The sequence below is a fragment of the Schistocerca cancellata genome, chromosome 6 (assembly GCF_023864275.1).
Source record: "Schistocerca cancellata isolate TAMUIC-IGC-003103 chromosome 6, iqSchCanc2.1, whole genome shotgun sequence".
In the NCBI taxonomy this organism is placed as follows: Eukaryota; Metazoa; Arthropoda; class Insecta; order Orthoptera; family Acrididae; genus Schistocerca; species Schistocerca cancellata.
The window spans coordinates 40,860,648-40,886,224 of NC_064631.1; the positions used below are offsets into that span (position 1 = coordinate 40,860,648).

Genomic DNA, 25,577 nt, shown 5'->3' on the forward strand with positions numbered 1-25,577 from the left:
CAAACCTTTCGTTTAGCGAAATGTACCACTACACGGCTCATCGCAGAGAGACTGTTCTTTGACTTTCGCTATTTCTTCATTACTAACGTTTCTTTGTAGGTTTTAAGTATCAACGTACTCTAACAAATACTGAGAGGATATAATAAAATTTGGTTCTTGTGCCATACTATGTGTCTAAAGTAAACAACTCTTTTAAAAATTGGAATTTCACACGTTTGTTGGCCCACCCCTCCTTGATAAATTTGTGCGGACGTCCATATCACAAGACCAAAAAACAAAATAGAATCGGAGACGCAATTCCACCAAGTCATCGGTTATCTACTACGCTTCAGCACCTTGCTACTGCTTTGCGGTGTAGACTTACAGTTTACGAATCCACTTTAACTTCTTAGTATTTAAGACAGTTATGTAATCTTGTCCAGGAATAGTAACTGCACTAAGAGCTTGTGTTCAGAACACATCAAATTATAACTTTTCATTAATTAAATTTATTTTAAATGTCGTCTTTCGTAGCTGTACAGTACAATTTCCTGCATTTTCTGAGCCAATCTTAGGATCCACTTCTAACATCTGTTTTTGTACTCATCTGCCCTAACATCTCACATTGCCGGCTATGATAAACACATTTCGGTGCACTAATGACAAGGCTTTTCGTGTCTTTTTCAACACAACACCGAATACAATACTAGCCAGACTGGCATGCGAGAGACTGCGGAAGGTATTGTCAGTTTTGTCCACAGACGGCTCAACATTATCCCGCAGCCTCTGAATATCATCCCTATAAGCTAAGTATTATAGCTTTTTCTGCGACAATATTTTCATATGTGCTAAGTAGCACCGTGGTATCGTGGTTATGATACTGAACTGTTGCATGGAGTGTCGTGAGTTCAAAACTCACCTGGACTATAGAACTTTAATTTCTATATTCGGTTCGAGTACATTCTAGACGTATCCACAAATGTGAAGAATCATTGTACTGAAATATTCTGTACCTGTATATATACTGTATGTATTCTGGCCGAAGGCAGTTAACTCCTCGCTCTTGTATGTGCAGGTGCTGAATAAATCTTCGTTAAGTGAAGTTAGTGTTCGTCATTCATCTACTTACACCTTCTACGTGACAATATTGCTCACAATAATATTTGCAATCTAGGGGCTGGATAACATGTCCATAGCTCCAAGTCAAAACGAAGCCCATCTGACTACGGTAGCCTCATGTAGGAAACCACCACCACCACCACCACCACCACCACCACCACATCGAAAACCAGCTTTAGCAACTTACCTCAAGGAAGGGATGTACCATCTGCAAGAGCACTTACAGCTACTGTTCAGCATAAATATAACTGGCAATGAATGTGGATCCAGGGACACGAGGCAAGGATTAGGGGTGAGTCCAGAAACGGTAAGGGACAAATGTGTTTTTATATTAACGGTGCAACCGTTTCTAAAATCTGTATGTGTCATTTTAATACTTACCAAAAGTGTTTCAACTAGGTCCTTCCTCGGACGCAGTTTCAGCAGCGGTTCACTTAGTCTGATAGTGCACAGTCCATCCTCTCCTTCGTACGTGCAAACACCGACATTCCTAAGACAGATGGAGCATGTGAGTTACACGTTCTGAAGACTTGCAGTTTGTGTCGACTACTTACTGCCACCATAAGAGCAATACTGAACGGCTAGCACGAAATGGCGATTTGTGTCTACAGATATTTAAACTATACATACACATCTTACCTTGTTCCGAAATACTCAGCTCTGACACTCTTATAGTACCACGATGGAACATTTCGACAACGTGGAATTTAAATTGCCAGTGCTGATAGAATTTTCATGCCTGAACAACGAAATAACTGCACAAAAATCACGCCACCGAGAGCAGGCGTGTGGCTCAATAATTTATTTTTAGCATACTCAAGTGGTAAACGTAAGGCGAATGAAAGCAGTGAAGAAGCAGTGAGTCAGCGTGCGAGAAGGTTTGAAAACTGACCACACATTAGAAATTGTGACTCACTGGAATGTAGCGACCTCGGTACTATTAATGACATAAAAATTTATTTTCATCTCGTTAGCGTATGTTAATAAAAATACTTAACGATCAAAACAGAAACAAATTTTTATGTTACTAATAAGACATGATTTCATGAGGCAGAACTGCGAACTGAGATTGTGTTGCTTCGACGACAGGGCGTTGAGTTTTTAACTCCATCATGGAATGGAGACTGCACGTCAGTATTTTAGCAGTTTAAGAAGAAGCTCTAACATTACAATCTCAACATTTACTTGTCAGAAACCTAACTCATTGATTCAAAGTACTTTAGCTGAATTTTGAGTTCGGTTAATAGTGAAACTGGCGTTTCAGTCTAAGGTTACTAAAATTATTTTCGGTAATCGTGGGAGCATAAGCGATGACTAACACATAAAGATAAGAAATGTGTAGAAACATAAATTTAACTTTAGGCAGACACCCTGAAAGAAGATGATCTTAACTTTGGAGACATTTCCCAGTAACATTGATATTCCAAATTCTAACAAATTTGTTAGACAAATTTCTGCTCAGTGGGCCGCATCATTTATTAATTTCCTCTAGCGACACTCTTATATGAATTATACGCCGATCCCATTACGTTTGTTCGCAAAACGCGCTGTATTTCATATGAACACCGACTTTATCTTAATCTACAGTCTACACTGTCCGCAACATGAACACGTCAGCTATTTGTCATTTTCAGAATGATCGCTGTGTGTCAAGAGCAACAAATGTTTCCAAGGGGTCTAGTATGATTGCGCTAAAGAAAAGTTAGGATTGTTGATTTAGCTTTATTCCCTTGTGAGACAGTGACAATGTTCACCAGTTTTCATTCTACCAAAGAAAAAAAAACTTTTAGTTCAGATTCATATTTCCTTAGATGCACCAAATCTCAAGTGTGCGTGTAGCTTACACTGCTCAACGTCGAGGTTATCAGCGCCCTTACACATATTAAAACAAATTAATTTGTATAAAATGTCTAAAATTGTTTCGCACTGTGAGGAGGAAACCTTTAAAATGATATTCACTCCACCTCCTTCACATGGACCCACACAATTACAATGTCACAGGCCTTAATACAACAGAGGAGGGTGCTATACATGGGATTAGACCTACGTAAAACCACAGAAGAGCTACACGAGACACAGGGTAATGTGACTGGGTGAGCACTTGCGAAAAACGTGCGTGTTAACAGACTACGAACACATCTTTAAAATTTTATGAAACAAGCTGGACAGATCACCAACCTTTAAAAACAAACTCCGTTTCAACTTCACTTAAACTAGAGAGGAGATATGCCAGTAAATTTGCAGCTGCTCTCTGATCTGAAAATGAAACACAGTCGAGTAAAACGTGGTGCACAGTGATCTGCACGCCACAAGCTCCACACACTGGATGGTCCTCTCGGCGGAGCAAGAAGCCATACGTCAGAGGTCTGAGACCTACCTGAACATGAGTGATGAGGGCCTCATCCCGTCTTCATGGCTGGAAGGAAGCACGCCACGACCGTGTAGTGGGCATTACTTGACGTAGGTTGATATCAATCACTTCCAGCCACTCGTTTTCCCACCGACACATGACTGTACCTCAACAGCGACCTGATGGCATGAAATAACTGAGGATCGCTACAGGCCTCCTTTGCTACTACATCTACCCTGCAATGCCCTGGTCCCCAAGAAAGACAATTCCTCCCCTGTTTGTTGTAGCTGGGACAGAGTTCTTGATATTCTGGACTACTTTATCTGCTGTACACAGACGTTGTAGAGAGAGAAGGGCACTCAGAGAATCTGAACAGACAAGGAATTTAGCAGTCTAATAGCGTGTCAACTGCTCCAGTGCCCCCAAGGTCGCACAGATTTTCGTGTCGAATATGGTGAAGTCTCGACCCAGGCGACCTCGCGGACACGATGATGGAAAACAGACCCCCGTTTCCACCCATCTGTAGAGACAGCTGTAGACTTGTGGTGTTCAATTAAAATAGCAGAAAATAAAGTACTAAACACATGCAGAATTTTAGTATCTCCTGTACTGCACTATATCTAATATCACCCTGGACCTCTGCCGTAATCATTGTGGTAGGCAGTTAAAATCTTGGATTTGTGACTGTACATGTTCCACACAAAGTGACTCCAGCACATACCTCACACCTCTCCCAAATGGCATTGTTGCTCTGGACAATTTGAGAAAAGGAGTTCCAAAAGTAGACTAGCAACAGTGCCGTATGCAGCGGAAGTCGGAGTTGCGAGGCACTTAGATGACTGATGCACCGTGGGATGTCGCCACCAATTGGCGAGGGGCAGCGCCACAGTCTCAGAGAGTGGGTACAGGGCTGGTCCTGTAAGCACCTAATCCCCTCATGGTGGATAGCATCAACATTCAGATAAAATGGCCTCACTGTGCCATACGCTCTCCTGCCACAGCCTAGATGTTAACGTACAAAAGCTCTATCCAACTGGAGCAGACATACCCTGTCTGCTTCCCGAGACCTGTGGCTAACGCACGTTATGATACTCATTGCGTCTGAGTTTCTTGCTTTTTGCGTCTCTCAGATACGGTAACCATGACTGTTTGGAGTCAAAAATTTGGCCAAGAAACCTCACTGAGTCTTTATGTAGACTGGCATCTCTCGTATGCGAGCCAGTTATATTAAAAATATTATGATAACGATTAAAATGACACACACACACACACACACACACACACACACACACACACACACACACACACACACACACACACACACACACACACCTCTGCAGAAAATTGAAAATCCGTCTCTTCAGCCCACTCCTCTAACCTCTCCACTAAGTTCCAACAGGTCGCTGTTGCAACGCTGGAGAGGAGCAGAGAAAAGCTAAGTCATCCACAAATAAGGAGCACTGCACAGGCCTCCTTGTCGTAGTCGTGATACTGTTTATGGCTATGTCAGAGAGCACAACACTTAAAACACTGCCACCAGGAACACCAGTCTCCTGTTCAAAACAATTCGACAGCACGTCCAACTCAACCTAAAAAAAAAAAACCGTTTGGACAGGAAGGACCGTATGAAGAAGGGGAGGTGGCCACGAAAGCCACACTGACGGAGTTGCTCGACAATACTGTCCCTCCAAGTTGTGTAGTACACCTTGCTAATATCAAAGAATATAGCGAGACAGTGATGTTTATATGGCAAAGCCTGCTGAACAGCCGCCTGTAATAGGGTCATGTCGTCGACCTGAAATCTTTGGAAACCGTGCAGAGCGGCTAAGGAGCCGGCTGGTCTCTAACGACCAGGTCAAAAGACGGTTAATCGTTCGCTCCAGGGTGTTTCCTATACAGCTCTCGTAGGTGACGCTCCATTAAGTACTGGGACGTGTGCAGTCCTTTCCAGTTTGAAGAGAGGTATCAAAACTGCCTCTCTCAAGGAGTTCGCAGAGTGTTTTGTCTGCCGTCTAAGATTAAAACATTCGAGGACGATTTCCTTTGACGCTGCTGGCAAATGTCTAAGCATTAAGTACCAGATTTGATCCCCATGTGCAGTATCACGAATCTTAGTGCCGATTCCAGCTCCACAAGGAGAAACTACAATTTTAAGACTCACCAATTTGCCCCTCTCTGCAGTTGTATGGTAGCAGCAAAACACCAGATCCTGGCTAGCATCAGCAGTAGTCGCTGCAAAATGCTGTGCCTCATGTCAACAATGTGTCTGGGCACTTTTTAGATACACTTCTGTTTCAGCATTACTGCTATTGTTAAATAACTGTTTACAGAAATCATCCTGATGGTTTCCCATACTTTCTTGGAACAAGGAGAACAGTTGATACTCAAGAAAGCTTGACATTACATTTTCCTACTCTTCCTAAAGGCTGTGAGGGGTGTGTGCTGCTGGGTGGCATTTAAACTGTCGAACAGCCACATGCCTTTCACAGATCGCTGAACGGCACTAATCCATCCACCAAGGTACAGGTCGCCGCCTAAGATGACCTGAAAACTGGGATTGGTAAGTCAGTGGCATGATTGATCACTCACATGATGTGGTCCACCCATTCCTGAACCTTGTCATGGTGTTCAAACAGATAGCTAGCTCACCAGCGTCCAGTTAGCCCTGCTTACCATTTTGGTGGCTTCAGTTCAAACAACACTCCATTCAGTAAGTGAATTCAGAGTGGGAAGTGGTCATTGGAATGAAGTTCATCAGTAAGTGCCCTCTTAACAGAGTCTGTGAGGGTTGGAAACCAGAAAGAGAGATTGATAATGACCCAGCTGCAGCACAGAAATGAGTGGGAGTACCTGTGTTTAGCACGCACAGCCTGTGAGATGTCATGCCCGATCCTGAGGGCAAGTGGAGGTCGAGCATTGCAAGACAGATGGACATCGAAGTCTCCCAAGAGGAGAAATGGTCATGGGAGTTGTTCTGTAAGGTCTCTCAGAGTCTCAGTGTTTACTTGATCTGGCATAAGTAAATACAGTGAGCAAATGGTGATCTTCCAACACACATGAATTTCAATTGCAGCTACCTGCAGTCAGAAGCCAGGAGGAAAGCAGAGGAGAAGTGTGCGTTATTTACAAAGGAAGTCACCCTTCCCTCGGTTTTTTCCCTACTCAGGTCATCCTTGCAGTAGAGTGTATAGCTCCAGATGAGTAGGACAGGGGTATGAGGCGGTTTAAAATGCGTTTCGTGAAGAAAGAAAAACACATGCACAGGGGGAATTCCTGTTTACTGAACCCATTAACGTTCCATTGGAGAATGGGAGTCACTTATTATGGGGGTTGGCACTTTCACCCTATATTTCAACCTAGGAGGGGAGCATGCCATGTGTGGAGGCCCAACTTTGGGGCGAGATGATTTTCGCAGTCCGACATCAAGGTACAATAGATACGTCAGACGACAACGATGATGTTTGGTTTGTTGGGTGCTCAACTGTTCGGTCATCAGCGTCCCAATTTTTACACAATCAAATCTAGCCACTGTCACGAATAATGATGAGTTATGAGGAGGACACGAACACCTAGTCCCTGGGCAGAGAAAATCCCCAACTTGGCAGGGAATCGAACCCAGGACCCTGTGATCCAGAGGCAGCAATGCTAGCCACGCCTGTTTAAGAACAAACGCAAAGGAGGTAGCGAACATCAGGGGGCTGCATGGGCTTTTAGACCTTTCTGGCCTCACCACACGAGACACACTTATTGTCTTTAATTTTCTCTGTCTTCCTCTCTTCAAAGCAAACGCTACAGTCCATCCAGCAGCATCTGTTCTGTTACTGTAAATACCACCACTCTGAATACGCTCAGAAGCAGCATTGGTTGCACGTGCCCTTATGTTCGGGTGTTTGTACATACCAGTGGCCCACCCTTTCCACTGGGAGAAGAAAAAATTTCGAAGGATTCATCCCACAAGCAGCTAGGAAAATAGAAGTCCACTTGTAGAGAGCACTGCTTGCCTGGGTAAGCTTTATGCAACTGAGGTGCAGCAGGTTCCCCGCAGGTTGCCCGCTAACAACTGCTACACCACAACAGCCATGCATCCCATTAGCGCGCACCCCACTTGAAAATAAGGATTTTTTTTATAGAGGATTTTACCATCCTCGCGATTCGGGCAGTGAAGTCTAAACACACATCGTTCTACCGCCGCGATACACGGTTGAATGACCTTTGACGGTTACAGTCGGCTGTGCAAAAGAATGCTTCCACAGCGACTGGAAGTGGTGTGTCGAAACAGAAGATTGTTACATGAATCATGAGAATATGTATACCGTCCATTTTGGTTGGTTGATTGGGGTTGAAGGAACCAAACAGCAAGGTCATCAGTCCCTTGCTTCAAGTGTGGTCCATTCCGATAGTGTGACGTCTCAGAAAAGTCAGAACGACAAAAGGGAAAAGGTAAAGGCTAAAAACGTAGAAGTGCAGTCATGTTGTCAATGGTAAAAACAAAATAAGTCGGTAAGAGAGCGAACCCAACACTATGCTGTTGTTGTTGTCTTCAGTCCTCAGACTGGTTTGATGTAGCTCTCCATGCTACCCTATCCTGGGCAAGCTGCTTTATCTCCCAGTAGTTACTGCAACCCACATCCTTCTGAATCTGCTTAGTGTATTCATCACTTGGTCTCCCTCTACGATTTTTACCCTCCACGCTGCCCTCCAATGCTAAATTTGTGATCCCTTGATGCCTCAGAACATGTCCTACTAACCGGTCCCTTCTTTTTCTCAAGTTGTGCCACATACTCCTCCCCAATTCTATTCAATATTTCATCATTAGTTATGTTATCTACCCATCTAATCTTCAACATTCTTCTGTAACACCACATTTCGAAAGCTTCTATTCTCTTCTTGTCCAAACTATTTATCGTCCATGTTTCACTTCCATACATGGCTACACTCCATACAAATACTTTCAGAAACGACTTCCTGGCATTTAAATCTATACTCGATGTTAACAAATTTCTCTTCTTCAGAAACGCTTTCCTTGCCATTGCCAGTCTACATTTTATATCCTCTCTACTTCGACCATCATCAGTTATTTTGCTCCCCAAATAGCAAAACTCCTTTACTGCTTTAAGTGTCTCATTTCCTAATCTAATTCCCTCAGCATCACCCGACTTAATTCGACTACATTCCATTATCCTCGTTTTGCTTTTTTTGATATTCATCTTATATCCTCCTTTCAAGACACTGTCCATTCCGTTCTACTGCTCCTCCAAGTCCTTTGCTGTCTCTGACAGAATTATAATGTCATTGGCGAACCTCAAAGTTTTTATTTCTTCTCCATGGATTTTAATACCTACTCCGAATTTTTCTTTTGTTTCCTTTACTGCTTGCTCAATATACAGATTGAATAACATCGAGGAGAGGCTACAACTCTGTCTCACTCCCTTCTCAACCACTGCTTCCCTTTCATACCCCTCGACTCTCATAACTGCCATCTGGTTTCTGTACAAATTGTAAATAGCCTTTCGCTCCCTGTATTTTACCCCTGCCACCTTCAGAATTTGAAAGAGTATTCCAGTCAACATTGTCAAAAGCTTTCTCTAAGTCTACAAATGCTAGAAACGTAGGTTTATTTTTCCTTAATCTTTCTTCTAAGATAAGTCGTGTTCCAGTATTTCTACGGAATCCAAACTGATCGTCCCCGAGGTCGGCTTCTACTAGTTTTTCAATTCGTCTGTAAAGAATTCTCGTTAGTATTTTGCAGCTGTGGCTTATTAAACTGATTCTTCGGTAATTTTCACATCTGTCAACACCTGCTTTCTTTGGCATTGGAATTATTATATTCTTCTGTAAGTCTGAGGGTATTTCTCCTGTCTCATACATCCTGCTGACCAGATGGTAGAGTTTTGTCAGGACTGGCTCTCCCAAGGCCATCAGTAGTTCTAATAGAATGTGGTCTACTCCTGGGGCCTTGTTTCGACTCAGATCTTTCAGTGCTCTGTCAAACTCTTCACGCAGTATCGTATCTCCAATTTGATCATCTACATTCTCTTCCATTTCCATAATATTGTCCTCAAGTACATCGCCCTTTTATAGACCCTCTATATACTCCTTCCACCTTTCTGCTTTCCCTTCTTTGCTTAGAACTGGGTTTCCATCTGAGCTCTTAATATTCATACAAGTGGTTCTCTTTTCTCCAAAGTCCTCTAATTTTCCTGTAGGCAGTATCTATCTTACCCCCTAGTGAGATAAGCCTCCACATCCTTACATTTGTCCTCTAGCCATCCCTGCTTAGCTATTTTGCACTTCCTGTCCTCATTTTTGAGACGTCTGTATACCTTTTAGCCTGCTTCATTTACTGCATTTTTATATTTTCTCCTTTCGTCTATTAAGTTCAGTATTTCTTCTGTTACCCAAGGAGTTCTACTAGCCCTCGTCTGTTTACCTACTTGATCCTCTGCTGCCTTCACTACATCTCTCAGAGCTACCCATTCTTCTTCTACTGTACTTCTTTCCCCATTCCTGTCAATTGTTCCCTTATGCTCCCTGAAACTCTGCACAACCTCTGGTTTAGTCAGTTTATCCAGTTCCCATCTCCTTAAATTCCCACCTTTTTGTAGTTTCTTTAGTTTTGATCGACAGTACATAACCAATAGATTGTGGTCAGAGTCCACATCTGCCCCTGGGAATGTCTTACAATTTAAAACCTGGTTCCTAAATCTCTGTCTTACCATTATATAATCTATCTGATACCTATGCTAGAGACAGGAAATATCACACCTCTGACGCAGTAGAGGCAAGACCACCTGCGACTTAAAAGCATGCAACCGCTAGAATGTAGAAGTGCGTATGGGAGAAGAAGCCTAACCAATCCTAAAAAGTTATAAAAACAGAGTAAAAGGGGAAGAAAAGATGATCCCTGCCAGAGAGGGGAGTCAGGAACCACCAAACACGGCTTACAGTGGGAGATACCCCAACACTCACGCCCTGCCCCAACACCAGAGAGAGATTAAAAACCTTAAAACTGAGAATAAAAACCACTTTCCTGGAGGAAACCGAAAACCAGTTCGACCATCCGGGAATCGTCAGCCAACATCAAAGTTAAAGTGCGGGGGAGTCTGTACTTAGAACACAGAGCCAAAAGAAGGGGGCATTCAACCAAAATGTGGGCTAGTGACTGGAAGGCTCCACAACCCCAGAGTGGGGATGGTTCATCACGCAGAAGAAAACCATGGGTCAGTGTGGTATGGCCAATGCAGAGACGACACAGTGTGGTCGAGTCCTTTCTGGAGAGGCGAAAGGAAGAACCCCACGGGCCTGGTGTCACCTTAGTTGCACGAAGTTTATTAGACAGGGAAGTATCCTCGGTAAGTGACTGCTCCCCCAGCCAAACGATCAGAGAGCTTATTACCTGGGATACCCACATGGCCAGGGACCCAAAGGAAGTAAACGGAACAAGCAGCACGGTTATTATCAGTGAGATGGTCATGGCCGGCAGAGACCAAGGGATGGCGCGAAAAACACCGGTCAATAGCAAGAAGGCCACTCATCGAGTCCGTACATAACAAAACGCGGTTGTGTTGGGACTGTTTAATAAAGGTAAGGGCCTGGGAAATTGCCATCAATTGCTCAGTAAACACCCCACATGTAGATGGCAGCTGATGATTTTTCGTTCCAACAGAGGACGTGACGGCATATCCCACATGATCATCATATTTAGAGCAATTGGTGTAAAAAACAACGGAAAGGAACAACGGAACGGAACACCATCAGGGGGATGGAATCTTTCGGACCTCGGCGGATATCCACCCGAATTCGAGGCCGAGGAACTAACCAAGAAGGGGTGGAGGGGAGGGAGCGAGGAAGACAGGACAAAGAAGGAAGCTGAAAATCACGGCAAAGAGACGCAAGGTGGAGCCAAATCGGTAAACCCGCCCGAGGGCGGGAGTCGGGTGGGCGACGTCCATGGTCTGGGAACAGGAGAGAATAGGAAGGATGAGTGGGAGAGGAATGGACAGCGATTGCATATTACACCGCCGAACAGAACAGGGGGAGGGGGGATCCCAACTTCAACCAGGAGAGTAACAGGGCTAGTAGGGAAGGCACCAGTGGCCAAACTGATACAACGATGGTGGACTGGGTCCAGAACATGCAGTGTGGAAGGAGCAGCTGAACCATAAACTTGACAACCATAGTCCAAGCGAGACAGAACTATAGTGCGATATAGGCGGAGAAGGAGGGAGCGGTCCACACCCCAAGAGGTGTGGTCAAGGAAGAGAAGGATATTGAGTTTACCTTCAGAAGTCTGATATGGGGCAGCCAAGTGAGCGTGTTGTCGAAAAGCCCACCCAGGAAATGAAACTGTGGGACCACAGGCAATCGTGCATCGATATAGAGCTCTGGATCAGGGTGGATCGTAGTACGGCGACAGGAGTGGACCACCCGCAATTTTAAAGGAGAGAATTGAAACCCGTGTGAGAGGGTCCATGCAGAGGCACGCCGTATAGCTCCCTGGAACTGCTGCTCTGCAGAGGCTGTCTAAGAGGAACTAACCCAAATGCAGAAATCATCCACATACAGGGCAGGGGTGACAAAGGACCAACAGAGGCCGCAAGTCCATCGATAGCAATGAGGAGAAGAAGTACACTCAATCACTCAATACAGAACCCTGTGGGATGCCAGTCTCCTGGGCCCATGGAGAACTAAAATCAGTACCAACCTGAACCCTGAATGAACGATGGAACAAAAACTGGTGGATAAAAATCGGGAGTGAGCCCTGAGGATCTCACTGATTAAGTGTAAGTAAGATTGTGATGGCGCCAAGCCGTGTAATAGGCCTTGGGAAGGTCAAAAAATACTGTAACCAAATGGCGGCTCTGGGAAAAAGCCTGCCAAACTGCGGATTCCAAGCGAAGTTAATGGTCGATTGGAGACCATCCCTCTCGGAAGCCACGCTCGTAAGGGGACAATAGATTCCAAGATTCAAGGACTCAATTGAGCCAACAGGCTACCATCCGTTCAAGTAACTTGCAAACAACATTTGTCAGACTAATTGGTCGATAGCTTTCAACAAATAGGGAGTTCTTACTAGGCTTAAGGACAGGAACCACGATGCTATCCCTCCAATGAGAAGGGAAGTCACCCTGGAGCCAAATACGGTTAAACACCTGGAGAAGAGATTACCATTGTGGAGCACTGAGATGTTTAAGCAGTTGGTTATGAATGGTGTCTGGGCCAGGGGCCGTATCATGAGATGAAGAAAGTGCGGAAAGAAATTCCCATTCAGTAAAAGGTTCGTTTTAAGATTCTGACTGACAAGGGGTGAAAGGTCTCTGTTGGATTCCTTTCATGTTAATTTCTTAAATATGTTGTCATTTACGGTATAAATTCCTCTTCTAAATTTACTGTGATGATTCTGACTATCTGGGAGGAGACTGAGCAGTGGAACGTGTTACTTTTACACAAACAAGAACGATCTGCCACTCTAATACACTTTAAAACACAGTTTATGTGTAATTCATGTCTCACAGTCTCGTACGGAACCTACATCCGCTTTCTTTTATATTCTGTATATGGTAAGATACTGTCATCCCCCTTCCCTTCTGTGTGAGAGGATGAATGAGCAAATGTATTTCTAGTTGCATGCTTGATGGTAGCAGACAAGCCTGTCTGCTAGAGACCAGTAGGACCAACGTCGGAACACGTAGCTACACTTTCTAAAAGCAGAGAGTGTTTCTATTCTTAGTATGGTCCTGTAAGTCCCTTGTCATGTTGGTATAGGAAGCTGCCTCTCTGGTCACTTCCGTTTGTATCTGTTAAGCACGCTCGGTAGCGGCCCAGGTCAGTCTGTCCGCGGCGAGCGTCTGAAGTGGTAAGATCTCCAGCTAAGTGCGTGTCTGTTAAGTCCGCAGGACAATGGATTTCTTAAGTTCAGCCTAACTGAAAATTTAACCACCTTTATTTCAGGTTTAGCTCTAAAATATCTAATGTTATCTTAAATTGCAACGCAGTGTATTTCGAGTGTGAAGTTCAGAATATCTTCCAGTAGTTGCTTTGTCACTACTTTCTGAGTAAAGTGGAACCACGTGTTGATCAGTAACTCTAAGATCATCAATCTTAAATGCGAATGTGCGTGAGATTATAATGTCTCGTTTTGACAATATTTTTCAATATAGCAACTTTTCTTTATGTTCAACCCACGTGGGGTGTACTTTGTGAGACCAGTACCACGTGCTTATACAATTGTTTGACCCATCAGGTTAATAGTAAGACGATAGTAACCAGTGAGAGGTTTTTCTTTTGTAAATTGCTTTTCGATCTAATTTATTTTAATTATCAAAAGTATTGTGGAGTTACACTCTGTGTAAACCAAGTTGACCACGAAGCATGTGGTGTCAGCATCAAAGTAACCCTCAGCTATTCTTTTCGGGAAGATTTCACAGAGAGTTAGTATGAATTTAGTATACCAGTGTGTGGTAATTACATGACGGACAGGATTGCGCTACGAACGTAACTTCTTTGGGTGAAAATTTAATCGGTTGGTTGTGGTTAATTTCCTCTTGCATATGTTTGAACGTTCTTCGTGTGCTCCATATTTGATGTGTTGTGTAAGATTACAAACTCACATTTTTACAATTCTAAATAAGGCACCAGTTTAATATGCTGAAATTTCAATGATCAATGATTATATATATATATATATATATATATTGTCGTATGACATTCATGTTAGTCTGGTTGGGAATTTGGTAAGCTGGACTGGATACCTGGTGAAGCAGTTGCGCAGTAATGCAAGGTTAACTTCCCCACATAGCTCACAGCTTTAACCCTCTTTTATTGTCTATCAGCACCGCTTGCAGAGCAAATTAATGCAACGACGTTACATGGGCAATACACAAGGCGGAAGCTTCGGCCCGCTGTTTCTGGTGAAGGAAAGCTGCTGGATAGGAGGCTGATGCCGTTGCAAAATGGGTCGCAAGATGTTCCGCAAGAATCAACAGGTCCGTACAAAGGCCATCTGGGAGGTGAAGGCCTAGGAGGGTTGACTCCCGATGGCAACCTTGGAGAGAGCGAAGTGTGGCCCATACCCGTGACATAGGGACAGTAGAACCGAGGGAAGAAACAAATCGTTCCCAACATATCCGTTTGCTCTGATTAAATAACGAGCTTTAACGCGAAAGCCTTTAAAGGTAATAAGGTTTGCAACGGATGGGTGCCTCTTAAGGTGTTGCAAAGCTCGACAGCGATCACGGATGGCTATGGGAATGGCCGTACTCCACCACGGGACTTGACGGCGACGAAATGGTCCAGATGAGCGCGGTACAGCAAGGCTAGCAGCGCGAACAATCGCGTCAGACACGTCACGTAGGACGTCATCAATGCAACCCAACAAAGAGGGAGAAAACACGACCTGTGCAGTGTATAGAGGCCAATCGGCGCGTTGGAAAGACCAACGAAGTAACCTGTCCATCGGGGAATGGGAAGGGAGCGAGAGAATCTACGGGAAATGGTCACTATCACAAAGGTCGTCATGTGGCGACCAGTCTAATGAAGGGAGGGAGAAGAAAGAAAGATCAATGGCAGAAAGGTACCATGACCGGCACTGAAATGAGTAAGGGAGCCATTATTAAGAAGGCACAAGTCGTGGTCTGCAATAAACTGGTCTATGAAAAGACCTCTTCTAGATGGAAAGACACTGCCCCACAAGGGATGATGAGCATTAAAATCCCCAAGGAGGAGGAAGGGAGGAGGAAGTTGCTGAAGGGCAGTTAAGGCAGCAGGTGTAAGAGGGTCTGGTGGTGTCTGGAGGGAGATAAAGATTACAAACCGTGACCTGTGAGTCCAGGTGGACCCTAACAGCAACCGCTTCCAATTTAGTTTGAATAGAAATCCATGTGCTAGCAACGTCTGTATGGACCAACGTACAAACGCCACCAGAAGCCCGCAGGGCTCCGACCCGATTTCGACAGAAAACATGGAACCCATAGAGGGTCAGTGAGTGATCATCAGTAAAATGAGAGTCCTGTAGAACCACACAAGCTACAGAATAAGACGAAATAAGGGATTTCAATTCCGGAAGGTGACGGTAGTATCCATTACAATTCCACTGGATACACAACAGAACGATTATGCAAAGGGGGGTTGGACAGGCTAAAGCCAGTCATACCGCCAGGTCACTACCTGTCACCAACAACGAGGCGGCGACACCCATGAACAACAGGTCAGAATCTGGGATGATATGTTTCTTCTTCTTTTCTGTTTGAGATCGAGGAGGGCTGTGTGGTATAAAGGAGCCAGCTGCAGCAAGATCAGGAACAGAAAGAGATCAGGCAACCCGAGGGCCGACAGACCGCAGTTCTCGCGGTCGTCGCGTGGGACACTTCTCCGGCTGGGGAGGGGGAGCAGCGCCCAGAGGAGAAGATGTGGGAGCTGCAGGGGCGGGGGGGAGGTGAGGATTCCGGAACTGGGATAAGGAAGGGGGAGGATTTTTTTTGTGGTTTTAGGGCGCACAACTTCAATGGTCATTAGCGCCCTGACTACTCTAAGAATGCACCGCGAGGCACAAGTTGACAACAACAACTAAAAGGGAAAACACGATAAAAGACAGACTGACAGGCATAGGATTAAAAAACAGCATCATCATATGTCCTTAGAAAGGTTTGTCAAATTGATAAAACGAAGAACACGAGCAGCTGCTCGTGGGTCATCCGCTAAAATGGCATCGAAAGTACTTGGCAGGTTAAGATCTAGGCGCAGTGTGTTAAAATCTGGCCAGGACATTAAAATGTGTCGAACCGTCAGCAACTGCCCACATGGGCAGAACGGCGCCGGCGCAGCCGTCAGCAGATGGCGATGGCTGAACCGGCAGTGTCCAATTCTTAACCGGGCCAAAACTACCTCCTCCCGCCGAGAAGGGCGTGAGGAGAACGTCCAAGCCACGGGAAGAGGTTTTAAGGCCCGAAGCTTGTTGTCTGTAAGTGCAGCCCAATCGGCATGCCACAGCGATAAAATGCGCCGACAAATGACCCTGCTAAAATCGGACAAAGGGACACAACAAGAAGCTGTCCGAGGCTGGAGGACCGCAGCCTTGGCCGCGGCATCTGCAGCTTCGTTCCCAGGGATACCGACATGGCCAGGAACCCACATAAAGCTAACTGGAGAACCGACGTCCACCAGCTGCTGAAGAGAGCGTTGGATCCGGTGTACGAAAGGGTGAACCGGGTACAGATCACTGAGGCGCTGGATGTCGCTCAGGGAGTCGGAGCAGATGACATAAGCAGAATGTCGGTGGCGGCAGATGTAAAGAACAGCCTGGTAGAGGGCAAAGAGCTCAGCTGTGAAGACCGAACAATGGCCATGGAGCCGGTATTTGAAACTTTGTGCCCCGACAATAAAGGAACACCCGACCCCGTCATTGGTCTTAGAGCCATCTGTATAAATGAAAGTCATGTTGATGAACTTCGAACGAAGTTCCAAAAAACGGGAGTGGTAGACCGAACCGGGGGTAACCTCTTTTGGGAGCGAGCTGAGGTCAAGGTGAACGCGGACCTGAGCCTGGAGCCAAGGTGGCGTGTGGCTCTCGCCCACTCGAAAGGTTGCAGGGAGTGAAAAATTAAGGTGCTGAAGGAGGCGACGAAAGCGAACTCCAGGGGGTAGCAGGGCAGAGACATACAACCCGTATTGACGGTCAAGAGAGTCGTCAAAAAAGGAACGATAAGACGGATGGACGGGCATTGACAGTAGCCGACAGGCATACCGACAAAGCATATCGCGCCGGTAGGTGAGTGGCAATTCGCCAGCGTCAGCATGAAGACTCTCTACGGGACTAGTATAAAATGCTCCGATCGCAAGTCGTAAACCCCGATGTTGTATGGAGTTGAGGCGGCGTAAGATGGATGGCCGTGCAGAGGAGTATACGAAGCTCCCATAATCCAGCTTGGAGCGGACGATCGACCGATATAGACGAAGTAGGACGGTTCGTTCCGCTCCCCACGACATACCACTGAGAACACGGAGAACATTTAAAGAACGGGTACAACGGGCGGCCAAATATGACACATGTGGAGACCAGCTAAGTTTCCTGTCAAATGTAAGGCCTAAAAATTTGGTTGTCTCCACGATTGGGAGAGCAACGGGACCGAGTCGTAAGGACGGTGGGAGAAACTCTTTGTAGCGCCAGAAGTTAATACAGACCGTCTTCTCGGCAGAAAAACGGAAGCCATTGGCGACACTCCAGGAGTAAAGACGGTCAAGAGAACGCTGAAGACAGCGCTCCAGGACACGTGTACACTGCGCGCTGCAGTAGATGGTAAAATCGTCCACAAAAAGGGAGCCTGATACATCAGCTGGGAGGCAATCCATTATTGGATTGATCGCGATGGCGAAGAGAGCGACGCTCAAAACTGAGCCCTGTGGCACCCCATTCTCCTGGCGAAAGGTGTCGGACAGGACAGAACCCACACGTACCCTGAACTGTCGATCCATTAAAAAGGAACGAATAAAAAGAGGGAGGCGACCGCGAAGGCCCCATGTATGCATGGTGCGGAGAATGCCCGCCCTCCAACAGGTGTCGTAAGCCTTCTCCAAATCAAAGAACACAGCCGCGGTCGGGCGCTTCCGCAAGAAGTTATTCATAATGAAGGTCGACAAGGTAACCAGATGGTCAACAGCAGAGCGGCGCCTACGAAATCCACATTGTACATTGGTAAGTAGGCGTCGAGACTCGAGCAGCCCAACCAAACTAGACTTAACCATTCGTTATATCACCTTACAGACACAGCTGGTAAGGGAGATAGGTCGATAACTGGAAGGCAAGTGCTTGTCCTTCCCCGGCTTAGGAATCGGGACAACAATAGACTCGCGCCAGCATGCGGGAACATGTCCCTCAATCCAGATGCGATTATATGTACGAAGAAGAAAACCTTTACCCACAGGAGAAAGGTTCTTCAGCATCTGAATATGAATAGAATCAGGCCCTGGAGCGGAGGACCGTGATCGGCCAAGTGCGTTTTCGAGTTCCCGCATGGTGAATGGGGCATTATAACTTTCACAATTCGAGGAGCGGAAGTTAGGTGGCCTAGCCTCCTCTGCCTGTTTGCGGGGGAGGAAGGCAGGGTGGTAATGAGCGGAGCTCGAAACCTCTGCGAAAAAGCGGCCGAAGGCATTGGAGACAGCCTCAGGGGCCACAAGGACGTCATTCGCGACCTTCAAGCCAGTAACTGGTGAGTGGACCTTAGTGCCAGATAGCCGGCGCAGGCTACCCCAGACAACAGAAGGTGTAAAATTGTTGAAGGTGCTTGTGAAAGCAGCCCAGCTGGCTTTCTTGCTTTCTTTGATAATACGACGACACTGAGCACGTAATCGTTTATAATTGATACAATTCGCCACTGTAGGGTGGCGTTTAAATGTGCGTAAAGCACGTCGACGAGCACGTAAAGCGTCTCTACATGCTGCGGTCCACCAGGGGACCGGTACGCGACGTGGAGAAGAAGTAGGGTGAGGGATGGAATATTCAGCAGCAGCGAGAATGACTTCCGTGAGGTGTGCGACCTGACGATCGCAGCTCGTGAAGGTTTGATCCTGAAAGGTCGCCCTGGAAGAGAAGAGCCCCCAGTCTGCCTTGGAGATGGTCCAACTAGAGGAGCACGGAGAGGGGGTATGCTGCAGGAGATGGATAACACACGGGAAGTGGTCGCTCGACTACGTATCAGAAAGTGCATACCACTCAAACCGGCGTGCAAGTTGGGGAGTACATATAGAGAGGTCTAAATGGGAATAGGTGTGAGATGTGTCCGAAAGAAAAGTAGGGGCGCCAGTATTGAGGCAGACAAGATTGAGCTGGTTGAAAAGGTCTGCTAACAAGGAGCCCCTCGGGCAGGATGCTGGAGAGCCCCAAAGGGGATGGTGGGCATTGAAGTCTCCAGTTAACAAAAATGGTGCAGGTAGCTGAGCAATAAGTTGCATCATGTCTGCCCTGGTAACGGCAGATGACGATGGAGTGTAAACGGTACAAAAGGAAAACGTAAAAGTGGGGAGAGTAATGCGGATGGCAACTGCCTGCAGGCCGGTGTGCAACGTGATGGGATCGTAGTAAATATCATCCCGGACCAGCAACATAACCCCTCCATGAGCTGGGATACCTACCACAGGGGGTAGGTCAAAACGCACAGAGGTGTAGTGTGCCAAGGCAATTTGATCGCATGGGCGTAGCTTCGTTTCCTGGAGGGCTACGACGAGCGGACGGTGCAAGCGGAGCAGCAACGTCACGTCCTCTCGGTTGGAGCGAATGCTGCGAATATTCCAGTGAATAAGTGCCATCGTAAGAAAAGGAAGATGAAAGAAGGGGTCACCTCGAAGGCCGCTGAGGGCCTGGCTTCGAGCGAGCACTGCCGCCGCTATCAGTAGGCGGACAGTCATCGTCCATTGGGTCTATAGGTTCATCGGCCATCTCGGGAGGATGGCCGGGAGGGGGAGCTTCCTCCGCCGGTGAACGGCCAGATGTCCGGCTACCAGCGGTGCGGCCAGGCGAAACGGATGACGGCCTGGGGCGGCAACCGCTGGGTGGCGCAGGAGAAGAAATGCGCCGTGGCGGAGAAGGAGAACTGTGCTTCCTATGAGCCTTTTTGGAAGGACGTTTGGTGGAAGGCTGGGAGGTCGAGGTACGTAGGAAGTCTGCACGGGATGGTTCCTTCTTGAAGGCCCGTGCATCTGACTTCGGGGTCTTCGTCTTAGCAGAAGTTGATGAAGGGGCTGGTGTCTGTGGGGTGATGGGAGGAAGAGGAGACGTCGACCGCGCGATCTTAGCACTGGCCGAACGGACGACCGTGGTGCTGAAGGTCAGATCGCATGTCTGGGTTGCTACCTCCCTGGTAGTCCGAGGAGAGGCGAGGACAGTACTGTATTTCCCCGCTGGGAGCAGCGCGGGCTTCCTGCTAGCCAATAGCTTGCGAGCAGCCGAGGTGGACACTTTCTCTTTGACCCGAATTTCTTGGATACAGCGTTCTTCCTTATAGACAGGACAGTCGCGGGAGGATGCGGCATGGTCACCCTGACAGTTCACACAACGAGGAGACGGAGGTGGACAGTCTCCCTCATGGGCATCCCTGCCACAAGTGACACATTTAGCCACATTGGAACAAGACTGTCGAGTGTGATTGAAACGCTGACACTGGTAGCAGCGCGTAGGTGTCGGGACATAGGGGCGAACAGAAATAACCTCGTAGCCCGCCTTGATGCGCGATGGCAGCTTAACACTATCGAAGGTCAAGAAAAGTGTCCGGGTCGGTACAAGGTCATTGTTGACCTTTTTCATGACCCTATGGACAGCCGTCACGCCCTGCTCAGCGAGGAAAGATTGAATCTCCTCGTCAGTCAATCCGTCGAGGGAGCTAGTATAGACTACACCACGAGACGAATTCAAAGTTCGGTGGGCCTCCACCCGGACAGGGAACGCATACAGGAGTGTGGCCCGAAGCAGTTTTTGTGCCTGAAAGGCACTCTCAGTTTCTAGTAATAAGGTACCGTTACGCAGCCTGGTACAAGATTTGACAGATCCGGCTATGGCATCTACGCCCTTCTGGATAACGAAAGGGTTGACAGAGGAAAAATCCTTTCCGTCCTCAGATCGAGAAACGACGAGGAACTGTGGGGCAGGGGGTAGTACTTTTGTCACTGGTGGCTGGTCACGTTTCCGTTTTTGGGCAGAAGTCGAAAGCGATGGAGTAGAATCCATTGCGGAGGAATCCCCCATGATTGCCAGCGTCTCCGATGGCGCGCTCCTTCCTTGTGGGGACCCTCTCAGAGGGCACTCCCGCCTTAGGTGAATGTTTACACCTCAGGTCACACCTCCCGAGAAACAGACGGAGGGACCAATCGGCATGGTCAGAAGGTATCAGCTCAGGCAATCACTCCTCCCCGGGCCTGGCCTTTACCAGGGGGTACGCGCGTGCCTTACATGTCTACCCAGGGCGGGGACTTACGCGTTACCCCGTCACCGGCTACGCGTGCGAACGCGTGGGTCGGCCTTCAGACACGCACAGGGAGGAAGGAAGAAGAGGAAAAAGAAGAGAGAGAGGGAGAAAGAGGACAGACTGTCTCAAACGCCGAGGCGGAGACCAGAGAAGGCAAGGAAAGAAGGCAATGAGAAAGCAAGGAGAAGAAGGCAATGAGAAGGCAAGGAGAAGGCAAGGAAAAGAAGGCAAGGAGAAGGCAAGGAGAAGTCAAGGGAAAGAGTAAGGAAGACAGTGAGGTGGAGAAGAGCAAGGAAAAGAACCAACAAAAGGAAGGAAGAAACGAGAAGTGAAAAACCAAAAAGACCACAATTATAGGTCGTGGAACCGTCCATCTCCGGACGCAGGCGCTAACTACCCCCGTGAGGGGGATGGACTCCTTTTAGTCGCCTCTTACGACAGGCAGGAATACCTCGGGCCTATTCTAAACCCCAGACCCGCAGGGGGGGAAGGGGGAGGAAGGGGTGAAGATTTAACTAAAGCATAACTAGATGTCATGGACGCAGGGTGACGACGCGCATACGTCTTATGAGCCTCGGTGTAGGTTAAACGATCAAGGGACTTATACTCCTATATCTTCTTTTCCTTCTTATATATTGGCAATCTCCTGAACGTGGAGAATAATTGCCATGAAAATTAACACACACAAGAGGGGGGAACACAGGAACTCCCCTCATGGAGTGGATGTCCACAGTCACCAGAGAGAGGGGCCTGCGAACAGCGGGAAGACGTGTGTCCAAAACGCAAGCACTTATAACACCTCATAGGAGGTGGGATGTACAGCTTCACATCACATCGATAAACCATAATGTTTACTTTCTCAGGGAGGGTATCCCCTTCAAAGGCCAGGATAAAGGCACCAGTATGAATGTGATTGTCCTTCAGACCCTTCTGATCACGCCGAACAAAGTGAACAACCAGCTGTCCAAGATTGTCCCGAAGTTCCTCATCAGTTTGAGGCTGAGGTCCCTGTGAAAAATCACACTTTGAACCATATTTAGAGACTGGTGGAGGGTAATGGACACAGCAATTGTTCGAAGATGGGTACAGGCACGAAGTGCCACAGACTGGGCAGCTGAAGCAGTTTTGATCAACAACGAACTCGACTGCATCTTGCTCAGGGAGTCCACTTTGCCAAACTTGTCTTCAATTTGTTCCACAAAGAATAAAGGTTTAGTATTGGTGAAAGTATCCCCATCAGTCCTGGTGCAAACCAGATAGCGAGGGAAAGGTTTGACCACTAGCCAACGGGCCCAACCCTCCTCCCAGGGGAGTAGCCATCGTAGGGAAGGCCGAAGGGGCAGGAGAAGCAGCACTAGAAGAATCAGTTCCATGCAGAGAGACGGCCGCAGAAGAATGGCCAGAGTTCTGAAGCCATATGCGTTTCATTTCCATAGCGTCCGCCCTGATACCACCCACTCTGATCAGGGGCTCTCCTCACGGGCTCCATCCAGACACAGCAAGAGCTGTCTGGCACGGCGGCCATTGCCGGGAGTTCCGATGCTTCAGGATGACGAGCAACCACTCCTAGGATTACATGAAGTGGTCACAGCTCAGGTATAAGAAGTGTGATCCCTATGTGTTCAGGGGCTCAACCAAAAGGGTACATAGCGACCCCACCACACAGACTGGCTACTGTGCTGGCTGTGCATCCTAGCATCAGACAATGATGTGAAAGAAAATGTGGAATGAACTAGGAAGGCACACGTCAGACACTAGGTAAGGTGCTCTTCCCCAAATGGCTCACACTACAGGAGAGAAATTTAGTAATGGAGGTCAAACCCCAGAGGGGGACCAGGGAGTGCCAAAAGGAGGTGGTGATTACACAACAAAACTAAATTGCAGAACCAACATAACCAGGAGGATAGCGGGGCTAACATTGGCAAGGACACCAAGAGAGGGAGAGGAGAGGGCGAGGGGGAAGGAGCAAGGAGAGGAAAGGAGGGGAAGGGCAAGGAAATGCAGCCCTGGAAAGAAGGAAGGCTGCAATAGCTCGGGACCCCGTGCTCTCCACACACGTACGCACGAAAGAACCGAGAGCCCCCTGGGGGGGGGGGGGCGTCAATTTTACTGATGGTAACTCAGAATGAGGCAACTTACGATGTCATTCTGGAGCTCCACTTCACCTCCACAGCGGCGAGGCGCCCCCTGAAGAAGCGGTCGTTGAACTGCAGGAAGAGGGCGTGGATGTCCGGGGTGGGGTCCGTGTACTCTAGAGACGGGTCCACAAGCGACGTACACGCCGCGCCTTCGTGAGTCATCCCGTCTTCTGGTGAATATGTCTTGCCCTGAGGAGGTGTGTCCACCAGCTTGCTCATCGCTGCTCGCTGAAATCAGATAAGACCCAGTACTAAAAATTTTAGGTTAGATGTAGATTAAGACAGGATGAACTAACAGTAGGTAACTGCAGCGAATTTCAAGACCTTGGGCCAGCCCGGCGTCGGGGGCATGCCCACTGGGATTACCTCGGTGGGGACGGCCAACAACGTAGGTTTCTATCATACTGGTACACCTGGAACGCTGCAGGTAGTGTAGAGTAGTAGTTTTAGAATGTAGCATACGATCAGATAATAGATACCAGTGCACTAACCTTGTATACAGCTTAGCAGTGAATGTAACCTGTACAGTGAACAACGACAGCCAAACAAGAAATGCCCATAGAACAACAGTACACATCCTGTAGTAAAAACATAGCTGTAGTAATTGTAAATTTAGATGTAGAATTAGGACCCACTAATGGGTGGTAGTGGGTTGTTATGTATCACGTTGTTTGAAATATAGACCCAATATTACATACTAACAGTCATAATAGCTCGTGTAGAGGATGGACCAAAAATTGCACACTGTGATGCCAGTGATGTTCCTTCCATACTGAGAGTACGAAAGTGTCTCATTTCGTCATTTGGATACTAATAGTAAGGAAATTTCAAAGGAAGACTATTTTTCACCACTAATCCTATGTATGGCAAATATCTTCACGGAAGCTGTGCTTTCCGGTTACTGCGCTCGTTAGAATTTTTCAAACTCGATATCGGGAGTCCTATTCGGGCCCTTGTGTAATTTTCCTTTGATAATTTTATCTGAAACTTGTTGCTCTTGCTATGTAACGATGAATAAATCGTATACCATACCACGCAGTCTGAAATTAGAAGAAAAATTACACCGTATGCCGAACGTGTTTTGTAATTTATATGTATGGTGGACGAAGTTCAAAATTCAAATGTCAGTCAAAGAAAGCAATGACATGCAACTCAAAATTATCGTGAAAATCGACTTTAAAGTGTTCCGAGGATCTTTAAAACCCTAAAGCAGTGGTTGTCAAACTGCGGCCTGCGGGCAACAATCAGATCAAATAAAGCATTCGTGCGACAGGCGATTCTCAGCTGTATTTTATAATACGCTCCTCGCAACTACCAGCCGGATCCAAGAACCTCAGCTAACGTTAGGAACTGCTTGAGAATATTTTTCTTGTTGAGTAACAAGCAAAAAAAAAATACAGGGTTAGTTGGTTGGTTGGTTTTAGGGTTTGATGGGGGCTAAACATCGAGGTCATCAGTCCCCAGTTCCAAACAGACATACTCGCAAAAGGCCTATCAGTAAAAACGTAACCTCTGCACCCAGAGGGAGGGAACACCAAGGAGTACAGAGCTAAAATGATCACCGCAGTAACAAAATAGATTACACTTAAAAGAAGCAGAGCAAAGAGTTGACTACAGTAAAACAGACTACAGTGGTTGATGAATCAGGTAAAAGGTCAACCACTCAACGACAAACTAAGAACCTCCAGCTGGAAAGCGTTGATAGACGTACCAACAGAACTTGTTACCATAAAAGATACTATTTTGGTATCCACGTCACAAAAGTCGTTGGAGTGAGTGTAGCCTGAGAAATCATGCGAGAGCACCCTACCTTCAGGAGTCTGATATGGGGCAGCCAAGTGAGCTTGTTGTCGAAAAGAAGACCCTAGAAACGAAACTGTGGGACCACAGGCAATCGTTGTGCAGCGAGATAGAGCTCTGGATCAGGCGACAGAAGTGGACCACTCGCGATTTTAAAGGAGAGAATTGAAACCCGTGTGAGAGGGTCCATGCAGAGGCACGCCGTATTGCTACCTGGAGCTGCCGTTCTGCAGATGC

General features: G+C 47.0%; 1 protein-coding gene across 1 annotated transcript in view; it reads right to left on the reverse strand.

The window, feature by feature from the left end:
* Positions 1–25,577, reverse strand: part of LOC126191451 (DNA-dependent metalloprotease dvc-1-like) — a 71,119-nt gene that overhangs the window by 33,537 nt on the left and 12,005 nt on the right. Inside the window, exons 2-3 of the mRNA XM_049932331.1 lie at positions 23,542–23,768; positions 1,480–1,588 (exon numbers count right to left, since the gene is read on the reverse strand). Coding sequence (XP_049788288.1) covers positions 1,480–1,588; positions 23,542–23,759 — 327 coding nt within the window. The 5' untranslated portion in view covers positions 23,760–23,768. The remainder of the gene's footprint in view (positions 1–1,479; positions 1,589–23,541; positions 23,769–25,577) is intronic.